This window comes from Talpa europaea, assembly GCF_964194135.1.
Source record: "Talpa europaea genome assembly, chromosome: 13".
Classification (NCBI taxonomy): Eukaryota; Metazoa; Chordata; class Mammalia; order Eulipotyphla; family Talpidae; genus Talpa; species Talpa europaea.
The window spans coordinates 67,720,222-67,738,317 of record NC_140080.1 but is presented as its reverse complement, the minus strand read 5'-3'; the positions used below and the strand labels follow the sequence as shown (position 1 = coordinate 67,738,317).

Genomic DNA, 18,096 nt, shown 5'->3' with positions numbered 1-18,096 from the left:
AAGGCAGACACTAAGTATTTTTTTTTTAAGCGATTGTTTTTTAGTCTTTGTTCTGTGCTGTTGACATTGGACATTGTTGAGCATTCCCTTTTATTTCATTAGTTTCTTCACTGTGTTCAAACTCTAATTAATTCGTGTTGGAGTGTATCTTTTCTAGATACTTTTTTCTGTGGTAATTCACTCCTTTGGCTCCCCTTTTTCTGTGAATGTCTCACCACATTGCATTTCTCTCCCTTCTTTTTCAGCTTCAGTCTTAGATTTATAATTTTGTGGCAGGGTGATTAACCAACATTATCTTTCTCTCCAAATCAGTTCTTTTCTTTACTTCCCTTTTGCTAAAGGACCTGGTGATTGCAGCAGTGTGTTTAAGAACATGGATGTCAGAATGAGAGGGATGTTGTCTTTGAGCCCTTCAAAGCCCAGGAGACCTTTCTAGATCACTGCAGGATGGCAGTGCTCTGCGTCCAGCATTAGGTTACTAAGCTGGACGTGGAAAGGAGTGGCGAAACAAAGTTTTATAGCAAATACATTCCTTAATTTTCTTTAGTCAGCGAGGTAAATTCATAAATTTCTTCATGAACTCAGGATGCCTAGAAACTATTTAAACTTGATTTTTTTGAAGGTTTTTTGAAGATTTTATTTTAAAGGTGTGGTTCTCTCCCCTGGCCCCCTCCACCTTCCTAGCAGAACTGGTAAATACATTAAATTTATGCTCGCATTGCACAGGCAAATAGCAAAAAAATTGATTAAATGTGAAGACATATGGCCATGGTTTTAATTGAGCAGGGGTAGGCTTTAGCCTATTTCTGAGTTGGTATGAGACTCCAGGCTGTGCTGAGAAAGATTTCCTGTTTGTTTTCTGAAATATAGTTTCTTAAATTTGGAATAGGCATTTTAGACAAGGATTTCCTTTAATATATTAACTTGCCAGTAAAACATTACATTTCATATTAACAGTAATTAGCAGCACAGTGTTCTTTATGTGTGGGTGAATATAGATTTGTGATGTTTGGAAGTCAGACAATTGGAACTCTCCTTGTGCTGTTTCAGTGTCCCAAGGACACACCTTGACTGGTAGCTTTCTTCCTATTAACAGTGAATGTCCTTTAAACACAGCTTCATCCCCTAATGGGTTTTGATCTTTAGGGATTAAGCCCAGGAGGACTGTTAACCTAAGGAATGTAACTCAATTAACTGTAAATTATTTAAAATAAACTAATAGCTTTTCCATTTGGAGAGGTTGGCATTGAGGTTTTCTTTGTTTCATTTTTTTCCATCTAATGGTCATTATTTTCTTCTGGCAAATAATTCATTTTTGTAACAGGTGTCAGTAATAATTTTTAAAAGTTTTGTTAACTGATATTTTTAAAAGTTTTTAGAAAAAATTGACCTTGGTTATTCTTTTCCTATCCCAGATCTTTTCCTTGCTACTTAAATTTCATTTAGTTGGAAGATGTCAGCCAACTTTTTGTATGAGTAGGTGTATTCACTAAAAGTAAAAGCTATATAGTTTTTAAAAATAAATAAAATAGTACACACAATAACACACACATTGTTCTCAGCATATCCTTGCTTAGCCAGTGTTGTTTCCCAGACTTTAACCTTGGCTTAACCCTAGGCTCAGTCCTGCTGCCCTGTGACAAATCTTTTTTACAGTTTGGTGCAGAGCAAATATCATATTATCACCGATAACAAATTTCATATGTTACTGTAGGGTTAAATGATCCAAGGTGTAAATCAATTGGCTTTTGTAATCTATTTGATTGGTTTTTTCTCTTGCAGCATTCAAGGTGAATTTTAGATCTTGGTTTAATGTGGAATTGCTACATTAACTTGGTTTTTATTAAATGTTTTTCCACATTTCTGGTTGGCTATTATGATTTTTCACACTTTGTCTCTGTTCTTTTTCTTTTAAAGTCTGCTCTAGAGCAAACACATAATAAAAACTTGTGGTATAATAAATTCAAGCCTAAACAAGTTAAATCTAATTATAGGACTGCTTTCTAGAGAGGGTATAAACATGCTCTTAAGGACGATTGAGGTAAAGGATATATGAAACCTGAACTTCTCTGCATTTTTATGGGATATAAAGGAAGTAGGTTCTTTTACTCTGCTTATCTGCTACTTTTATTTAGTTTCTGCTCATTCATAATCTGAGCAAGTTCAAATCTAAATAAAAAGTGGGAAACAGTTAGCAAATACTACGTTTTGTTCATCTCTCTTTACCATCTTGAGGATGTAACAGGGTCCAGAAAATTAGTTGACATTTTCAACTTTTTGAAGGAACCAGAAAGGATCAGGAAACAGAAAATATCTTCTGACTAGACTTCTGTACCTCTCTGACAAGTTGGGATGTCTCAAAAGGCAGAGATTTTTGTAATCTTTCCCAATTTACCAGTTTCTCCCCAAGAAGGAAATTAGGGCACTATTTTTTTTTTAAGATTTATTTATTTTTATGCAAGAACTGGGGTACAGGCCAGAAGCACAGGAGGGTGAAAGGATTCACCAGAGACAGAGTGGGGAGCAGAACAGGCAGAATGACCAAAATACACTGCTGAGGGGAGCAGCGGGCGAGCGAGGAGAGGTCTGCCGCTCCATGTGGGTATCTCCTTGGCCGCCCGGGAATTGAACCCGCACTGCAGAGGCTGTGGACAGCTTCACAGCACTGTGCTCAACCTGCTGCACCACCCGGGAGGCACTATTTCTGAAGGACTTAGCACAAAGAATTAAGTTGACCGGTTTGAAAATGCACATTGATTTTAATTTTGTCTGCTTTTACAATCCTGGTAGGCAGATTTGTGATTGGAAGGGAGTATAAAAGTTGAAATAATTCTTAGAGAGAAATAGATACTGATTGTAGGCTTGCCTGCCCCTCCCCCCCAATATCTTGAGGGTTGGTAGGATACCAGGCAAGATCCATACCAATACTAGATATTTAGTGATTATATTCAGTAAGGTATCCTTACCTTTGTGGCAGTTTGTGTGAGAGAATATAAATTTAGAGTAAGTAAATTTTATAACTATGTGATTGAATGCTTAGGAATTTCAAAAAGGCATTATATTTCATTGTCTCTTGTGGAGTTCATTGTGATGTTTCACTATGTTCATTTAGTCCCATTACATTTGATAGACAGATGTTACTACTTTATTTTTTCTTTTTAAAAAGATTTATTTTTATTTATGCATATAAGAACTAGGGTGTAGGCCAAAGGTGCAGGGGGTAGAGGGTGAGAGGATTCACCAGAGAGAGTGGGGAGCAGAACAGGTGGATCTACTGAAATACACTGCTGAGGGGAGCAATGGGTGAGATAGGAGAGGAGAGATCTGCTGTGCCATGTGAGTTAGCTCCCTGGTTGGGGTTTGAACTCATGTCACAGATATTTGAACTCCTGTGCCACCAGGGAGGGCCCCTAATTTTTTTCATTTTTATTGTTTTGAAAAAGTGGTTGGTTTTTACAAGTTTTTTTTTTTTTTTTAAGATTTATTTATTTATACAAGCACTGGGTACAGTCAGAAGCGCAAGAGAATTCACCAGAGCCAGAGCAGGAAGCAGAGCAGGCAGAAGGACCGAAGTACACTGCTGAGGGGAGCAGCAGGGGGCAGGAGAGGTTTGCACACTGTGCAGGACCCTCCTCTGGTGGCCGGGGAGCAGCCGGGGATCGAAATGGAGCTGCAGAGGCCGTGGGCAGCTTCGCAACCCAGTGCTCAACTGCTGTGCCACCGGGGAGGCCCTGTTTTTACAAGTTTTTGACAGTGGAACATAATCATTTTATTTTTCTGTTTTCCTCTTGGATATGGTGATTGAATCAGTTTGGGTTTATTGGGTTTATTGGGCAGTTCTTGAATTTTGAATATTCTTTTATATTAAAAAATCTTACTGAGTCATGACATTATCTGTTTTTTTTTTTCTTTTATAGCCAACACATATCTCTTTATGGTACAAGCTCGAGGCATAATGTTGAGAGAAAATGTGAAAACAATAGGACATATGATCAGGCTGTACACAAATAAAAACACTACACTCAACGGTACAGGTAAGGCTGCTTCCTGCTTGATCTTGCTTTGCTTCTATTTCTTATGCTTCTAGTCAGAAAGCAGTAAACTTATCTCTCAAGCTCTGGTTTACCTCCAAGTAACTCCCTATTAAAGATGAGGGTATTATCTAATTGTACTGAGAGATTCTCCACCCAGAACTGTCACATATTTGAGGATATGTAAAAGGATAATCACAAACGTCATTGGAATTTTGTGCAAAGGTACTAAAGTCTTGCAAACATACATTAAAGCACTGCAAAAGGCAACTTGTACCTTTTAAAGTCACCTAATTATTTAAGGGAAATTAGTTAAGAAGAATAATTCATATTAGACATTCTGCCTTCTCTCTTTATGCCCACCCGTTCTTATTTCTAAGATGTTTTTCCAACAATGTTTAGGAAATACTTATGTTTTTCTTCTTGTTTTTAATTAAGTTTCTTAATACTTTTATGATCTTTAAAAGGATTAGTGGAAACATTATATAAAACTGGAAATCAGTGATTGCTTTTGTCATTTTAAAATATTATCTGGAAGAAGTATCTTTATTAGAATCATAGGAGATTAAAATCTAAGTAATACACGAAACTAATGACTTGATGGTACAATTGATATAAATAGTTTTAGAATTGCAGCAGAGTACTTACGCTCCTATAAGGCAGTGTTTCCTCTTGTCTCAGTATCAGTAGGTGTTGCTTTAAAGGATTCAATGACTGACTTTCAGTTGTTGCATCCTATCCTCATTTTTAATAGTTAAAATTAAAGATTTAATTTATGTCAATAGTTCTTCATAGTGTTACTTTAAACTTCCCTCCTTCTCCTTCCTCTGACCTAATAGAAACTTGCTGTCTCCCAAATACAGGGTTTCTTTCTTAAAATGTGTGTAAAGTGGGTTATCAGTTTTAGACCTAAACATTCGAGACTATAGCATATTAATTTTTAATTTGATGTCACATGTGCTTTAAAACCCATTCTAGTAATTTGCCTAATTTATTTTATGATGCCACAAATCAAAACAATCTTTTTTTGTTTTAAATAACTTTTTTTTTAAGATTTATTTATTCATGCATACAAGAACTGGGCACAGGCCAGATGTATGGGAGGGTAGAGGACTCACCAGAGACAGAGCGGGGAGCAGAACAGGTAGACTGACCAAAACACACTGTTAAAGGGGAGCTGCAGGTGAGACAGAAGAGTTCTGCCACGCCATGTGGGATTCTCGCTAACTGGCCAGGATCAAACTGGCACTGCAGAGGCTGTGGACAGCTTCACAGTGCTGCACTCAACCGCCTGCACCACCAGGGGAGGCCCTCAAAACACTCTTAATTGTTTTTTCCTTTTTAACCTTAAAGAAATTTCTTCTAGGAAGACTGTCTCATCATAGTTAATATTTTGCTAGAATAACTGGTGTTCTACTTTAATTGGTCTTCTAAATAGTAGGTGAATTTTAGGAGTTCAAAGTGTTCAAAAGCTTCTTTAGGACTAGTTTTATTTGAGTTAGTTGATTGCAAGCATGTTCATTAAAAGAACATTCAACTGAAGAGAGGTATTAATTGTCTTTAATTTGCTATATTTGTGTAAATGAATGCAGAAAATCTATGCACAATCAGGTTCTTTTTCTGGGATATGACTAAGTTACATGTGAATGTTGAGCTTGATTGGAATTGACTGGTAGGCAAGATAATCTTTCCTCCAGTATTCTACAACTGAAAAAAAAAAAAAGGGAAATTCTTTCCTTCCCTCACCAAGTCATAGTTTCAGTGCAGACTGAACAACCAATGCATACTTTAAAATTTATTCACTTTTAGGAACTTTGAAAGTTTTGCAAATCAGTTAGGAATTGGGTTTGGTTGTAAGAGAGTCAACTGCAGTATTTTAAGCACGTGAGGCTTGATTTCTTTCTAAAAGAAGTCTGGAAGTTAGAGATCTGTAGCTATTGTTGGGAAAATCTTCTCATGCTTTCCATCTTCTGCTCTGTCCAAGATGGATGTGGGGCTTCATTCTTTGTATTTGTTCTTGGGTCAGTAAGGAGGAGGTAGAAAGAGGGAAGAAGACTAGAGTGTCCCTTCTTTGTTTTTGTTTTTTTTAAGATTTATTTATTTATTTATACAAGAACTGGGGTACAGACCAGATGTGTGGGAGGGCGAGAAGATTCACCAGAGGCAGACTGGGGAACAGAACAGGCAGACTGATGAAATACACTGCTGATGGGAGTAGCGGGCGAGACAGGAGAGGTCTGCTTCAACATGTGGGACCCTTGCCGTCTGGCCGGGATCAAACCAGCGCTGCAGAGGCTGCATACAGCTTCACAGCGTGGTGCTCAACTTCCTGTGCCACCAGAGGAGGCCCTAGAGTGTTCCTTCCTTTTTTTTTTTTTTTTTTTTTTAGAGGCATGTTTAATTTATTTATTTGTTTGTTTGTTTGTTTTGTTTATACATGCACTGGGTACAGTCAGAAGCGCGGGAGGGTGAGAGAATTCACCAGAGCCAGAGCGGGGAGCAGAGCAGGCAGAAGGACCAAAGTACACTGCTGAGGGGAGCAGCGGGCGGCAGGAGAGGTCTGCGCGCCATGTGGGACCCTCCTCCGGTGGCCGGGGAGCAGCCAGGGATCGAACCGGCGCCGCAGAGGCTGCCGGCAGCTTCGCAACCCAGCGCTCAACCACTGCGCCACCGGGCAGGCCCTAGAGTGTTCCTTCTTAATGAACCTTCCTAGAAATCCCACACTTAGAGCTCGTTACCTTTGGTGGTCTGAATGAAATTGTGGTTTTGTTACTTAAGGGGAAAGGGAGAATGGAGTTTTAGGAGGCAACACTAAGGTTCTGCCATATTCATTTCTGCCATAATATTGAACTATTAATATAGTTAGTCTATTTAACTAGGAATTGAGACACTGCATTAAGAAAAGACATCCTTTATGTGAGAATATCCAGACTTCTGGGAGATAGAAACATAGTTATTCATAATGCAATTGTTTATTTCTGCACATGCTTATATAAATATAATTTGCCATAGAGGAGATAATGGCCAATAAGTTATACAAAGAGCCAATTGAACTCTTGGTGAGACTTGATTAATGTGTACTGACTGACTTATTTAAAATTTTAAATTTAGATTAGATATTAAGAGTTCTCATCAGAAGAAAAACACTAACTGAATGAGATGATAGATCTTAACTAGTTGTGATGAAATTTTGTAACATATTGAATCATTGTTTTGTATACCTTAAGCTAATATGTCAATAAAAATAGTTTACAAAAGAATAAAATTTAACACTTAATGATGGCAAATGGGTTGGATGTTTATAAGTACATTTGATTTCCAAAAGAATTATTTAACCTTGTGGGCCTCCCTTGTGGCGCAGGCGGTTGAGCCCAGCACTGTGGGGCTGTCCGCACCCTCTGCAGCACCAGTTCAATCCCCGCCAACCAGCGAGGGTCCCACATGGCACGGCAGACCTCTCCTGTCTAGCCGCTGCTCCCCTCAGCAGTGTATTTCATCAGCCTGCCTGTTCTGTTCCCTGCTCTGTCTCTTGTGTGTCTTCTCACCCTCCCGCACATCTGGTCTGTACCCCGGTTCTTGTATAAATAAATAAATCTTTTTTTTTTTTAAAGAATTATTTAACCTTGTTCCTGACTTTCTGAAGCCTCAAATATAAATAGGTATATATATCATTCTTGTAAAGAAATCACATACTGGGATAATCAAATGGTGCCTTGCCTTGTAGCCTATGGAATTGGTCAAATTAAGAAAACAAGATAAAAAAAAAAAGAAAACAAGATGAATTTACTGAATAATAACTGAAGCAGATGAGGGGGGGTCCAGTGATGTGAGAGATGGTAGTTTTGTTAGAAATAACCCAGCTTAATTATTTGATGGCTGCATAGTCTGGGGCTTCAGATGCTGCCAGACATGGCAAGACGGTGGTAAAGAAACTAGAGCTCTCATTTAGTTTGATACAGTTTTAAGCTTCCCCATTGCAGAAAAAGCAAAGTTCTTGAAAGGTCTCCTTAGGTCCTCTTCTTTTCCCTTGAGTGAGAAGCTGAATAGGGGGACCTGTCCAGCGGTGTTCATTCTGTTTCTCTTTTCTTTGGGTGTGGCTCTCGAAGGGAGTGAGAAGGCAGGGGCCCTAGAACTCACTGTGTTTTCATCCATTCATTAGATGAAATAATGTCTACATTTTCAGCAGTTGTGGTGAATTAGTCTCCAATGCGTCTACCTGCACAACCTTTAGAAGTTGCTCCCAATTTAGAAAATAATAGTTAGGCAAGATGGAGCTAACCACCTTTGTAGGAATGATGATTTTGTAGGGTTAATTTAATATAGTCTCCAAAAGCTTAGATTATTGTTGGTTATATTATCATGGTTCACTGGGTGATTCACTCAGTCATGTGCTTTATTCTTTATTGATTAAGATTTGTTATTGATCATTGGGAGTTCTGTATTATGTTCTGACAGTTCACCATCCCAGCAAGTTTGTACTGTGTTATAGGTACTTTATTAGATTCTAGAAATCAAAGACAATTTGATTTCAATTAAGAGAGGTGTTCAGACTATTGGCAGGGGGTGAATATCATATATAATGCATTGGGATGAACTAAGTACTAGTGGACACAGTTCTCTAGGATTGCAAAGAATTTTCAGTTTAAGTCTGGCAATGGATAGAGATCCTTGTAGTCATTATGATGTGGCCAAGAAGAATGCATTTAGCTCTAAAACTTTGCATTCAAAGGAAGTAAATATACTGATACTGCATTTCTTGTAAGTTTTTTATGTGATTTTAAAAACCTGATAAAGGGCTTTATAATTTTATCAGTTTAGAATGAGAGTCACTCATTCTAGCACAAAAATAAAAAATGAAACAACTGTCTGTTGCTTCTAGACTCCCCAGGGAAACTACCATTAAAAGTTCTGTAAGTTGAATGTGGATAAACAGAATCATCAGGGAAGTGATGAAGAGTAAGACAGTGCTCTTATTTAAAGTTAACCACATGCCATTAAGAAATTATTTGAGAATTACATAAGAATGTTAATATTGGCCTTAGGAGTATTAGGAAACCAGTTTTGGGAACTCAAAAGGCAGTGGACACCCAACCTTATTTTCTATTTCTAGTTCATATAAATGCACAGTATATAGTAGTTGCTTAGCTAACATAGCAGGAATTTCCATAAAAGGATTCTTTTGAATATAACTTGAAATTTGATGTATATCCATATATATATATATTTAATACTATCAAGGAAAGAATTACAACTTTATTGAACTTCCCTCCACTTATGTTTAAGATCTTTAAATCTTTCAGATATATATTGAAGAGGTAAAGAAATAGGCTACTAAAGAGGTTTCTGTGTTCTTCCTTTTCCCTGGGCATACAAAAACTATCAGTGAATCCCCCCATCAATTTTGTTCCCTAATCCCTTTTCCTTAAGCTTTACTGATGCCTTGTCAAGTTCATGACTGGATTTCTGCAGTCCTTTGGAATTGGACCTTCTCCTGTAGTTTCTTACTTTTCCTTCATGCCAAATCCTCACAAACCTCTGCTTAGTAGCCTCTGTAAGGCCTCTTTTTGCAGGTGGGCCTGGAGGTGGGTGAGACTTTGCTCTGAAGTGCCATCCTGGCTCCCAGCTGCATCCCTGTCAACTCTGTTTTAATGATTAATGTTTAGGTTGACAAAGGTATGTAGGGAATGAACATGTTTAGTTTTCTTTGACTTTCCTCATTACATATTCAGTCTCCTGGTCTCTACCATTTTCCCATAGTGAGAGAGTTTAGCTTTTACGTTTCAATAAGGATATAACTTTGGCTTAACGCCTTTTGCTTGCTGGTCACTGTCAGACCCCTCTTTAAATCACATACCTGTTGTCTTTCCTCTCTTTGTTTTTCAGACTAGCTCAGATAGGAATGTTTCTGTTATAGCAGCAGTTTACTGAAGATTGAAAACATATTTTCCCATTTTCCTGAAGTGTCTGCTTTGCACTTGAAGTGAGCTTCGTTTTCTGTGAATTCATGGTTTGTGCTCTAGGAGACAGACATTAGTTTAATGGCTGTTTTCTTATCTCTTTACTGCATTTGGTCTCATTCTTTTGGACTGACTTCCTCTTACATAGGGAACTGGCAGGTCATGGTTCACAGATTTGTATTTCAGAAGTTCCAAAAATGGACTGAAGTGTGATCTCTTTGTTTCTAAGTTCAAAAATCCTACAGGTCTGGCTATGTTAGGTCACATACTAATGTTTAAACCAGTCACTTATAGCTGGGATTATTGAATATGCATTTGGTTCAGAGGTTATTCTAAGTCCTTTGTACACATATCTTTTTTTTTTTTTTTAAAAGATTTATTTATTTATTTATACAAGCACTGGGTACAGTCAGAAGCGTGGGAGGGTGAGAGAATTCACCAGAGCCAGAGCGGAGAGCAGAACAGGCAGACTGACGAACTAAACTGCTGAGGGAAGCAGCGGGTGGCGGGAGAGGTCTGCGCACCATTGCGGGTCCCTAGCCCAGCGGCCTGGGATCAAACCAGCGCTGAGAGGCTGAGGGCAGTTTCTCAACCCAGCGCTCAACTGCTGCACCACCGGGTAGGCCCTCTACACATATATTTTGAAACCTGAAAATGACAAGTGAGTTTGGTCCAAAGGAAAAACTATGTCATGCCTTATACCATCAACCACAAAGCAAATGTGTATGGGAGCAGGGATTTGAACTCAGCATTTGACTTTGGTGCTAAACCCATGCTCTCTATGCTGTACAGCTTGATGAATGTGAAGATAATGGATCTAATGTAATAATAGCTCTAGGGCTCCCCAGGGACTGCGCTCCATTTGTTGTAAAGATTTAAAAGGGGCTGTGTTACAAAAGTAAGTGGACTGGGTAAATCTGTTTCTTAAGTGTGGGTGGGTGGTGAGAAAATGTCACTCTCACCCTTCTGCTTTGTGGATGCAGGAGGCTGTGTGCTATGGCTGAACACTCCTGGCTGTTTGGATTCTCTGCTGGACTTTGCATACTCTTCCTTTGATTTGGCAGGAGTGGGAGCAGGTGTTCTCATAGGGTCACAAATAGGCCTGCTTTGTGTGTACGGGTGGATCAGGTCAGGCCACTCCAGATTTGTGCAGGGGTTCCTCTGGGAAATCATGCTGAGAGGTCCATCTGGCAGTGGTGAGGGGTGAATGAGAGAATGACCATGGTAGCTGTGTTCTGCTTTCCTCTAGGTCTTTATAGATAATTGCTTTTAAGTGCTTCTGTATATTTTGTGTTGTAGGCTTCTCACAGTGACAGTGACATATTTTATACTAGGAACAAAGCAAAACGCAAGTTTTTGGTTGTAACTTTTTTCTCTTTCTCCAAGATTATCCTGAAGGCAATAATTCAAGCGATTATCTCATTCAAACAACAACGTATCTTCCAGAAAACTTCACTTATTCACCATACCTCCCCTGCCCAGAAAAACTGCCTTATATGAGTAAGTATAATCTAATTTTGATTTAACATTTGCTTGTATTATAAAATAATAAAAGTCACAGGATTTGAGCATACCAGACTTGAATCATTACTTTGGTGCTAATGTTCATTTTATGCAGCATGTTGTTTGACGTTTTTGGATTTTTTGGCAAAGCATTTTTTGGAGGTGAGAGAGGGTTTGAAAAATTGAAAAAACTTATCCCTATGCAAAAGGAACCTCTGTTAAGAGTTTGAAGTGTATTCTTAAAGGTTTTAATTTTTTACATAGATGTCTAATAAGAAAATTATATTTCAGAAGTTTTAAGAAATTCTAATGATGTTCTTAAAATTAAATTTCATTCTGCAACTTGCTTTATTTTTTGAGAACCATCTTTGTTGATACATAGTTTATTTCTTTCCCTTGATTGTTGTATATCATACATTTTTGAGTAAATATATGTAAGTAAATACAGTTCGCCTTTTCCCCTGCTAGTGGAAATTTCAGTCATTTCCACTTTTTTTGCTACTGCCAAGTAGTGCTATAAGGAACAACACAGTAGAGACTTCCCTGTGCGTGTGTGTATGTGCTCAAGGGTTCATACCTCAAAGTGGAAGTGCTGGTTAGGCTGGCTGGGTTGCACTCAAAAGACGCTTCACCAAGTTATAGCCCCAGTAGAGAAGCAGGAATGTACCACTTTGATGTTGTGTGACCGATTTCTAAATTTCTTTTAATTTTACAGATTGCTGTTATTATAAATTAAAGAAATCTCATTGTTTCAGTTTTCACTTTCCTCATTCATAGTGTGTTTGAACAACTTTTCATGTGCTTATGAGTGGTTTTGCATTTTCTGTCTTGTGATTCAATCAGTCATGTGCTATATCGGCTCCTTATTGGTTAATTAGGGTTTTTTACTGACTAGTAGAAGTTTTATGTATATATATCAGCAGTGACTGTTGTCTCTGTATGTGTTGCAATATCTTTTCATGATCTCTGGTTTGTTTTTTCATTTGCTTTATAGTATCTTTTACTTTACAGAAGTTTAAAATTATGATGTTTTCAAGCATATTAATTACTTTATTAAAGTATCTCCCTTTTTTGTCTTAAAAAGCTTTCCTTATTCTAAAATCATACTAGGGCCTCCCTGGTGGCGCAGCGGTTGAGCGCTGGGTTGCAAAGCTGCCCGCAGCCTCTGCAGCGCCTGTTCCGTCCCTGGCCACAGGACGAGGGTCCCACATGGCACGCAGACCACTCCTGCTGCCCGCTGCTCCCCTCAGCAGTGTACTTCATCAGTCTGCCTGCTCTGCTCTCCACTCTGTCTCTGGTGAATTCTCTCACCCTCCCTTGCTTCTGACTGTACCCAGTGCTTGTATAAATAAATAAATAAATCTTTAAAAAAAAATAAAGTCACACTAATACTCTTACTTCCTTCTAATACTTTTACAGCTTTTTAACTTTCATATATAATATAAGGCATAGGGATTAAAGTACTATATTTGAAACATTTTTTCAAAATTATATGAGGATTATACATTATCTTTTTTTTTAAAGATTTATTTACTGATGCATTTAAGAACTGGCATATAGGCCAGCGGTGCAGGGGGGTGAGGAGATTCACCAGAGAGAGTGGGGAGCAGAACAGGCAGATTGACTGAAATACACTGCTGAGGGGAGCAGCAGGCGAGACAGGAGAGGTCTGCTGTGCCATGTGGGTCACCTCCCTGGCCATGGATCAAACTCATGCCTCAGTGGCTGCGGATAGCTTCAATGTGCTGTGACTTAATCCCTTGCCCCACCAAGGAGGTCCCTATCATTATTTTTTTTTGAAACACTGTAATTACTCAGAAGCACGTGGGTATTATTTTGGCAGATTCCCCCCCCCCACACACACACCTAATTTTAAGCATCCTTTGTACATATAAATTTGTATTTTTAATTTTATATAATTAAAAATTTAAACATCTTTTTGAATTGCTTGTTTTTGTTTATTTCTAATATCCTTAGTATCTTAAAGTGTTCTTTTATGTCTTACCATGATTTGTTTAAAAGAAAGTAGACTTTATGTTTGTAGGATTTTTTTTTTCAGTTTGTTATTGGCAGATTCTCCATATCTATAAATGAAAGAAAGGCACAGCTTTTAATATTATCTAAAGCTATAGTTATCAATCTTTAGGGTTGTATCACCTGGATCACCTGGTTTCTGGACCTCACACTCAGAGTTTTAGATTCAGTAGCTCAGAAGTGGGGTCTGAGAATTTCCCTTTCTAACAGGATTCCTGGTATCATTGATTGTGATGATCCTTGGGTCACACTGCTCATCTAGGCTAGCAACTCTCATTCCTGACTGCAAAAACTTAGGAAGATTATGTAATTCTTGGGCCCAGCCCCTAAGTTTCTGATTTCATTAATCTGACCTGGGACCTGGCAATTGCTGCTTTAAAAAAAAAAAAAAATCTCTGTTGATTATACTCTTGTTATCGCCTTGCTATTCCATAATAGAGAATGAAGCTGTAGTTTTCATGGCTGTCATTACTTTGTTACTGCAGGCTTTGCTTTCTAAAAATGAATGCTTCTGTCTATGTAATACTGAAACCACTGAATAATAAGGCTGTTGAAATATTGATTACAATAATTTCATTTTCATAATTTGCATATTCAAGGGTTTGTAGTTTTAGGAAATCCTTCTGTTCTTCGTTTAGTTGCTATTTTCTTAATTAGTCCTTTATGGGTGCTAATTATCTATGTTTAAAAGCATCTGCCTGCCAGGCCTTTTATGCTGGCATGCCTCTTCTCAATTCCATCACTCATTGATACTGCTGTCCTGGTGCTTGAGGGATTGTGTCATGACTGTTACTCATGCCTTTTCACTGAGAGTCTTAGTGCTACTGCTCCATCTTTCTGCTTCCCTCAGAATATTGCATTTTTCTATGAGGGAGGATCTCATTGGTTTGGGCAACCACAGAAGGCTTCCTCTTGGGCTGCCAGATTTGGGTCCTGACCAATTCCTTGTTCAGTTAGCTATAACCAGAGGGAAAGGGTAATTGTTAGAAAATATGGCTACAGACAGCAAATCCCTTAGAAAGGGGCCCAAGGGTATATACAGCATAACCTGCTTCTGCTGAGAGGCTCTTGGCATGAGTTGGCCATGAGAGCCCCTTCACTAGTTTTGTGGCCTCTGCAAAGTGGAACCTCAGTTTACTTGTCTGTAAGATTTTGCATTGTAATATCAACCTTAGAGTGTTGTGAGGGTAAATGAAACATAGTGCTTGAAACTTGTTAGACATTATTTTCATATAATTGTTGGGGGGAAGGGATGTCCTGAATGAACTCCACAAACACAGGTTTTATGGATCCCACCCCCACCCTGGACCAAAGAGATCCAAGACACCAAGGACTACAAATCCCATAATGTCATCACCACCGAAGGGAGGTTTGCTGGGAACTAAGGGTGGAGTTAAGCAGCCAGGCTTGGTGTATAACCAGACATGTTGGCCGTGGGGGTCCTTGGTTTTTTGCTGGTTTTCAGTGTGCTATTGGTGTTCCAGCTCTGTGGAACTGGCAGGGCGCATTCACCAATTTATCACTCTCTCTTTCTCCCTGAGTCATTGCTTTCTTCATTCCCCCCTTTTTCTTTGGAAATAATCTCTTTGTTAATCTTTCTGTGAGTGCCTGTAGTTGAGTCTCATAATTAAAAGTCCCTTTTAAGCACCAGTGAGGATCCACAGTCAGGCAAGCCATTCCACATTGGGGTTGCCCTGTAACATTTCCTCCTCTGCACTTCTTTGATTGATGAAGCCAGACTTTACAGTGATCAAGGGAGTAAAAAATCTGGGAGAGATGTGTGGAGTTAAGGATTTTTATACTTAGCTATGCATCCTTAATTTTTAAAAACTTAATAGGCTCCCGTGCCACATTGATGGTACAGACTAGTATAGTAAAATACCTGACTGTAAAATATTGTTATAAAATCACACAAAATATTTAATATGCTATCTCCCCAAATAATAGTTAAATTTGTATGAATAAGATCTCCTTAGAGAAAAACCATTCATTTTCTTTAATTTCAAAGTGAAATTAAAGTTTATATTTATGTGTTTGCTTATCTAGCTGTAACTTAAAAAGTTTTTTTCTCTAGTGTATCTATGGGATTACTGACCCTGGATTTCCATAAAGTTTGAACCTTTCCAATTGAAATTCAAATAAAATGAATTTCATGAATATTATATAATCAGTTACAGTAAAATTAATTTTAATGTGTATTATTTATACAATATGAATGAAAATGTCCATTACTTTTAGTATTTATTGGTTCTTTGGAGGCAAATCTACTTTCAGCTATATTAAATATAGGTGAGACTCTCCTTGTTAATACAGTGAAATAGAAATTTCACTTTATCCAAAGGTGAAAAAGAGCAAGTGCTTACAATAGATGTTTTGATTTTTCTGGGAGAGGTGAGGATGGAAAATGTCAATTGTGTATTTTGCGTTAAAATGAAGATACACACAGACCAATGGAATTGAATAGAAAATCCAGAAATAAACCGACAGATTTATGGTCAACTAATCCCACTGCTGGTGGGAGTGCAAACTGGTCTAACCACTATGGAGAGCTGTGTGGAGATTTCTTGAACTACTAAACATAGAGCTTCCATATGATCCAGCAATTCCACTCATAGGTGTTTACCCAAATGACACAGAAACAGTAATTCCAAAGGGCACCTGCACCCCTATGTTTATAGCAGCACTATTTACAATAGCTAAGCTATGGAAGCAACCCAAATGCCCAAAAATAGATGACTGGATCAAGAAGATGTGGTACATATACACCATGGAATATTACTCAGCATTCAAAAAAGATAAACACATGCAATTTGCAGCAACATGGATGGAGCTAGAAGGGATCATGCTCAGCGAAATAAGTCAGAAAGAAAAAGAAAAATACCAATGGTCTCACTCATAGCAGGAATTTAGAAAACCTAAATAAGAGACCAGGAAAAAGACTAATCAATACAAAGTAAAAATCAAAATCAACAAGCAACTATAAACCAGAGACACACTGGGGGGCGGGGGGGATGGAAGGGCGGGAAAAGGAAGGACTAGAGTCAAAATAAGGGGGGAGGTGCAATTGTATGGGTAATATAACCAAAATGAAAATGCATATATTATGCAAAGATGAAAAAAGATGTAAGAATTATATAAAATAAAATATTTAAATAAAAAAATAAAAATAAATAAAATAAATAAATAAATAAAATGAAGATAAATTTAGCTGAAATTTCCCTGCCTTTTAATTCTTATGCAAATAGAGTACATTTGTAGTAACTTTTATATATACTGTCTTTACTGTTTGCAGAGTAGTTTTCTTTATGGTTAAGTTTTAATAGTTTCATCTCTGGTAGTTTCTCTAGTTGAATAACCTTATGAACATAACAAAAGCTACAAGGATTTTTTGAGATGGAGTCAAGTGAAAACCAGGTAAGAGAAAAAAGATAAGGAAATAAACTTCAGAGAAGTTCAAATAATGCTTAATGTAACCAACCATCTTGTGTGTGTATGTGTGTGTGTGTATAAAAAGAAAGATGGGATTCATTTTTTTTAGAGTAATCAGACAATTTTGAACAGCGGCTGCACATGCAGTGAGCCTGTTACACTCAGAAAAAGGCAGCATAGTTTGCTACCTACTATGAAAGGGTAATTATGTGATAAAAAGGAGACAGCAATTCAATCTGGAAGGAAAGAGGAGAATACAGAGAAGGGTCATTGGAACTGGGTCTTGCAAGCTCTTGAGGGGAAACAGTGTCAGAACATGAGAAGCTCTATAATCTGGCAACGGAGAGTGGTCTGCTGTGACTGGGTGGGTGTGCAGTGGGGTATATGGGAAATGAAACTAGTCAAGGAGAGGTAAAGGGCTTGTGTCAAGGACTAACCAAAGACTGAGGACTATGGCTTCCATGAATCTCTAGGCATATGTAGGGTTCATAAGGCGGAGAATCCTTGAGCTTATATGCAAAGGATTGGTATGTGTCTCTAAGGTGAAGGTGCATCACAGTTTTCAAAGGCTCTAGGTAGAAGAAAGGGTAAAACAAAAACAAATCCAAAAACAACTTCATGGAATGTATCATGTGGCTAGGATGGTAGTTCAGAAAGGTTATTCTTATGAGAAGTTGAAAATGGATAGATTGGGGAAATACTGGAATCTGGAAGACCAATGATGCACTTATGTTCATTTCCAGAGGAAATGAGAAAGGGCCTATGGAGTGAAGAGGAGATACCAAAGAGAACTACAGGGCTGCTTTTGGCCAGATGTGAGGGATTAGAATTAATTTCTAGCTTCCTGGCGTGGTTAACTGAAGCAAATAATGCAGGATGAACATCAATCACATTTGGAGAGTGGGGAAAGTTAATGAATTCAATGATGAGAGAATTTTGTTTAAAGCTCAGGAGAATTAATTTGGGAATCTGAATTTCACCAGAGGTGTTGGCAGGAGATGAGAGAAAGTGAGGCTAGAAGAGAACGTGGTTCCTGGAGAACAACATGTAGGTGGGCAAAGTGGATTGGTAGAAGGAGGGAAAACAGTCAGGGGCATAGAGGAGTCAAACTGTGTCCCTGCGAGGAGCAAGGGGAGGGTGCC

At 38.2% G+C, this 18,096-nt stretch overlaps 1 protein-coding gene across 2 annotated transcripts in view; it reads left to right on the top strand.

The window, feature by feature from the left end:
- The window catches only part of B4GALT6 (beta-1,4-galactosyltransferase 6), a gene marked incomplete at both ends in the record, with an annotated part of 62,834 nt that overhangs the window by 18,860 nt on the left and 25,878 nt on the right, over positions 1-18,096 (top strand). Inside the window, 2 exons of one of the 2 annotated variants that reach the window (XM_084252380.1) lie at positions 3,918-4,034; positions 11,375-11,488. In XM_084252380.1, the coding sequence (XP_084108506.1) occupies positions 3,918-4,034; positions 11,375-11,488 (231 nt within the window). The remainder of the gene's footprint in view (positions 1-3,917; positions 4,035-11,374; positions 11,489-18,096) is intronic. The other variant, XM_084252381.1, reaches the window with a different exon arrangement.